General features: G+C 47.0%; 1 protein-coding gene across 1 annotated transcript; it reads right to left on the reverse strand.

Moving 5' to 3' along the window:
- Positions 1-3,753: 3,753 nt before the first annotated feature.
- LOC105504790 (PC-esterase domain-containing protein 1B-like) lies at positions 3,754-5,317 on the reverse strand. The gene has a single exon (XM_011932360.1). It carries the CDS (start codon positions 4,969-4,971, stop codon positions 3,754-3,756), a length of 1,218 nt encoding a protein of 405 aa, XP_011787750.1. The 5' UTR covers positions 4,972-5,317.
- Positions 5,318-5,747: the final 430 nt, after the last annotated feature.

Consider the following 5,747-nt stretch of genomic DNA (forward strand, 5'->3'; position numbering starts at 1 on the left):
CTGTATCCCCAGCACTTTGGGAGGCCAAGGTGGGCGGATTACGAGGTCAGGAGATCGAGACCATCCTGGCTAACACAGTGAAACACCATCTCTACTAAAAATACAAAAAATTAGCTGGGCATGATGGCAGGCGCCTATAGTCCCAGCTACTCGGGAGGCTGAGGCAGGAGAATCGCTTGAACCCAGGAGGCGGAGGTTGCAGTGAGCCGAGATCACGCCACTGGGCTACAGAGCGAGGCTCCGTCTCAAAAATAAAAATAAAAATAAAAATAATAATAGTAATGGCAATAATGTATTTAGTGTTTCTAACTTACGGATAACCTTGCACTATCCATGAGGTAGCACAGTGTTACTGAAAAGTAGATTTGGATTAGATGCAAATGTATATTGAAAATGCCAGAGCAACCACTAAAAAAAGTAAATAAATAAATAAATATACTGTGGTTGATATTCTAAGAAAAAAAAAAGGATCACACACAAAATGCTCAGTTAAACCACAAAAGGCAAAAAAAGAGTGGAATAACAAAAAACAATGAATAGAATGCAGTAACAAATAAGGAAGATATTAATCCAACAATATCAATAATTAAACATCAATTGTCGTGAACACCAATGAAAAGAGATTGTCCGAGTGGATCAAAAGACCCAACTATATATTATCTACAAGAAATGCACTTTAAATATAAATACACATCAAGATTAAACAAAAAGGGATGGAGAAAGATGTAATAACTCGAATCAAAAGAAAACTCAGTAGCTACATTAATTTCAGAGACAGCAGACTTCAAAGCAAGGAATGTTATCACAGATAAAGATGGACTTTACATAATGATAAAAGGACTCAATTCTCCAAGAAGACATAACAATCCTTAAAGTGTATGCACTGAACAACAGAGCATGAAAATACACGAGGCACAAACTTATAAAACTCCAAGGAGAAATAGATGAATACACTATTTTAGTTGGAAACTTCAACACCCATCAGTAATGGACAGATTCAGCAGGCAGAAAATCAGTAAAGACATAGTTGAACTCAACAGCACTATCAATCAACTGGATATAAATGACATCTATAAAATGCTTCATCCAACAACAGCAGACGACACATTCTTCTCAAGCTCACATGGAACATTCACCAAGACAGACCACATTCTTGGCCATAAAACGCACCTCAACAAATTTAAAAATAAAAATCATACAATGTCTGCTCTCAAATCCCCCAGTGAAATTAAGCTAGATACCAGTAACAGAAAGGTAGTTTGAAGATCCCCAAGTACTGGGAGATTACACAACCCACTTGTAAATAACACTTGGATCAAAGAAGAAATCGAGAGAGATCTCAAAGACAATATCGTCAATATGTTAGTTCTTCCTAACTTCATCTATAGATTCAATGTAATCTCAAGGGAAATTACAGCAAACTATTTGTGGACATTGACAGAGTGATTCTAACATTTACATGGGGAAGCAAAAGACCCAGAGTAGCCAACACAATATTGAAGGAAAACTAAGTGAGAGTACTGACACTACTTGACTTCAAGCCTTACTATAAACTTCCAGCAATCAAGATAGTGTAGTATTGGCAAAAGAATAGACAGGTCAATAGAACAGAATAGTGAACCCAGAAATAGATACCCACAAATATAGTCAACTGATATTTGACAAAGGAGCAAAGGCAATATGATGGAGAAAAGACAGTCTTTTCAACAAATAGTGCTGAAGCAACTGGACATCTGCATGCAAAAATAAATAAATAAATCTGGACACCACTTTATACTTTTCAGAAAAACTCCAATACACTGATAACAGCAAATGATTCCAAGGATGTGGATGGGAATGCAATATGGTATAGCCACATTGAAAGACAGTCTGGCAGTTCCTTCAAAACTAAACATATTCTTAACACATGATCCAGCAGTTGTAGTCCTTGATAATTATTCAAATTATATTTTATTTACAAAAAACCTGCACACAGATGTTCATAACAATTTTATTCATAATTGCCAAAACTTGGAAAAAACCATAATGTCCTTCAGTAGGTGAATAAACAGTGGTACATCCAGACAATGGAATATTATTCAGCCCTAAAAATAAATGAGTTATTGGGTACAAAAAACAGAAAGAATGAATAATACCTAATATTTGATAGCATAGCAGGTGACTATAGTCAATAATAACTTAATTGTACACTTTACAATAACCAAGTGTGCAACTGGTTTGTAACGCAAAGCATAAATGCGTAAAGGGATGGATATCCCATTCTCCATGATGTGATTATTCCACATTGCGTGCCTGTATAAAAACATCTCATGTACCCCATAAATATATACTCACAAAAATTAAAAATTAAACATAAAATGAGTTCTCAAGCCATGGAAAGACACGCTGGGAACTTAAATTCCTAATCAAAAGAGCCCAATTTGAAAAGGCTACATATTGTATGTCTACCTATGTATCATTTTGGAAAAAAAAAATCTATGGAGACAGTTATAGATCCATGGTTTCCAGGGGTTGGGAGGCAGGAAGAATGCAGAGACAGAGCAGAGAAGATTTTCAAGACAGTGAAACTATTCTGTATGATACTATAATGATGGATGATACATGCCATTATACATTTGTCAAAACCCATAGAATGGAGAACATTAAGGAACTTTAATGAACTATGGTGTTGGGGTGATAATGATGTGTTAACGTAGCTTCATCAAAGACAACAAATGTACCAAACACCTGGGATGCTGATAGTGGGGGAGGCTTCGCCTGTGTGAAATCAAAAAAGTATATGGAAACTAATTTTGCTGTGAACCTAAAATTGCTCTAAAAATTAAATTCTAGGTCAGGTGCCCTGGCTCACACCTGTAATCCCAACACTGTGGGAGGCCTAGGCAGGAGGATTGCTTGAGTCCAGGACTTTGAGAACAGCCTGGGCAATATGACGAGACCCCATCTCCACAAAAAATTTAAAAAGTTTGCCAGGCATGGTAGTGCATGCCTGTGGTCCCAGTTACTTGAGAGGCTTGAGGCATGAGGATCACAGTGCACTCCAGCCTGGGCAACACAGTGAGACCCTATCTAAAAAAAAAAATGTAAAAAGTCTATTTTTAAAAATTTGATAGGCATTCGATGAACTTTAAAGATCATGTTTCTAACAGAAAATAAACAACCTTGCATTAGTGAATGGAATTTTTTTTTTAGGACAAATGCTATGTTGAAGCATAGAGAAATGTAAAGAATCTGTAAGACAACTTAGGTGAAAGCTTTAGTTAGATACTAGGTTCTACGAACATACGCAAAAACGAACGGTGAAGTGGAAATCTTAATTGAAATGTTTAAGTTCTAAGCATCAAAATTTTTACCTTTGTTTTTGGAAGAATGTCAATGGGAAATACTGCCTGAAGATTTATATTCGGGTATGGCTTAACTTTCTTTTTTTTCTTTTTCTTTTTTTTGTTTTTTAAGGCGAGGAGCACTTTTATGTAGACTTCATTTCTCCCTAAATGCTTAGAGGAGAACGGCCTGGTGGTTTGGGTCCCTGCTCCCTTCCCAAGAAGTGGTTTGTGTCCCTGCTCCCTTCCCAAGAAGTGGCATGGAAGCTCTGGCAAAGAGGAGTGATGTGGAAAGCGGTTCACTGATTAGAGTAGGAAGCGTAAAAAATACCCCCACCTCGGAAGAGTTGCTGAAGACCAGGCCCGTGTGATAGTGGTCAGGCAGTCCACTGACCATGCTGGGGAAGACAGGACGTTCTCCCAGGTCTGGCTACTGAGGCCTGGGTGTTCTCGGGAACCCTCTGTGTGTGCGTGTGCGGCTTCGCTGGCTTAGGCCTGGCTCGCTGGGGCGCCACGGACGGTAAGGGGAATGCCCCCTCTCTCGGTGTAGGGCAGAGCTTGTGAGGATGGGGCCGGGCCGCGACTCGCGGCCAACCCTGGCGTTTTCTTCGCTGCTGTGTCGGATGTGGCGCGTGGAGGAGTACCTGGAGAAATGCCGGTCGGAGGGCAGATAGGCGACCTGGCGGCGGGGAGGGAAAGGCGGTCGAGCCCAGGGAAAGAACGAAGTGAACGGTCGAGGGACGCGGAGGTCTCCTCTGCCCGCTCGGTCCCCTCGGCCGTGTGAGTCCGCTCGGTCGTCTCGGGGCCGCCTTCTGCCCGCCGGCGCTGCACGTCTGTTGGCGTGGCCATGCCTGACCCATCCGTCCACGGCTTCGCGGCGGGGCAGGTCCACGCCCCAAGCGTCTGCCAGGTGGGCCAGCAGCAGCTGGGAGAGGTGGCGGTGCGCGCGCTCGTCCCAGTGCACGCCGTCGGGGAGCCGGTGCCGCACGGCGTGGCGGAAGTGGAAATGCAGGTCCAGCACGTCGAAGCCGCGCCTCTCCGCCTCGGCGGAGCTGTAGAAGTTGGCCTCCATCACGTCTTCGCGCAGGTGGGCGCGGCGGAGCCGGCGCGCGCATGGGAGGCAGCTTCCCGAAATGGTGTCAGCCACGGGCATGGCCGTGTTCCACAGTAGGAGGCAGGACGTGGGCAGCGCCCAGTCCAGCCGCGCGAAGAGGCTCTCCACGTCACGCCGGTAGCTCCTGGGGAAGCCCCGGCCATCCCTGGCCAAGTCCCAGAGGCAGGAGTTCATGACTACCACGTCCGGGGTGGGCTCGGACCTACGCAGCTCCTCCACGACGCGCTCCGCGTAGTGCGAGTACACGCGCGTGAGGAAGTAGAAGCGCACCAGGTGGTGGCCCGAGCGGAACTGACGCACCTCGCGGTAGTGGCTGCCATAGTGCATGCGGCCGCTGCTGCAGCCCACCAGCAGCATGTCGCGCTCGAAGCTCAGCTCGCCCTTGGCCTTCAGCTGACTGGAAGACAGCAGGCAGTCCTTCTGCAGCAGAAGCACCAGGTCCTTGTACACGGCCAGCTGGACCGAGTCCCCCATGACCACCACGAACTTGTTGTGCAGCAGCTGCCGGACTTCGCAGGCTCGCAGCTGGGCCATGGCGGCGGAGGCAGGGCGCGCGGCTGAGCTCCCGCCTTTCTTCAGCGCAGATCCGAAGAGGATTCAGGGACCTGGAGGACCGCTAGGTGCCGGACCGCTAAGGTCATCTCTGCTCGGCGCCGGGGCGTGGGCCGAGGAAAGACGCTGGGGTCGCGCCCCTGAAGGCCGCCTGGGCGCAGTTTACTTCTGCCGGGGTGTGACCTCCGAACCGCAGAGGCTCCCTTGCTAGTACTGGCTCCACCTGGCGGAGGGGAGGCGCGGAACCCCCGCGGGAGGGCCCCGCTAGCCGTGGGGCGGCGAGCGCTCCATTTGGGTGGATCTGTGCTGACTTTCAAGTAGCGCCGCCGGGGACTGCGCTTAGTTTGCACTCAGTGCCGCCTGCCCACGGCCTTCTCTTTGTTTTACCAGCAGCAGCTCGCCAGTGGAGGCCGTCATCCAGGGTGGAGGGCGCTTCTTAGTGTTGGCTCTCGGCGTTCCTGTGTCCGGTGGAGAGTGTCTTCATCGCCGGCTTGGCTCTCTTTCCGTGCCAACTCCTATCCTGGAGCATTTGGGAAATGCCTCCTCTGGAGGAGGGATGCCATTCCTAGGGGTAGAGCTCGTCCTGGGGACTGACCTACTAGGTCAGTCTGTTGGCAGAATACTCAGGGCAACCTGTACTGGAGGGCTCAACTCTATTTTAGTTAAAATATTTCTTACCAGCTCATGGAGGATTCACATGCACTTATAACAAATAATACAGAGATCGCCGTGTACGCTTTACCCATTTCCCCCACCGG

Source organism: Colobus angolensis, unplaced genomic scaffold, assembly GCF_000951035.1.
Source record: "Colobus angolensis palliatus isolate OR3802 unplaced genomic scaffold, Cang.pa_1.0 Scaffold95, whole genome shotgun sequence".
In the NCBI taxonomy this organism is placed as follows: domain Eukaryota; kingdom Metazoa; phylum Chordata; class Mammalia; order Primates; family Cercopithecidae; genus Colobus; species Colobus angolensis.

Coding starts and splice junctions, on each gene's coding strand:
- LOC105504790 (XM_011932360.1), bottom strand. CDS start 4,971: ATGGCCCAGCTGCGAGCCTGCGAAGTCCGGCAGCTGCTGCACAACAAG.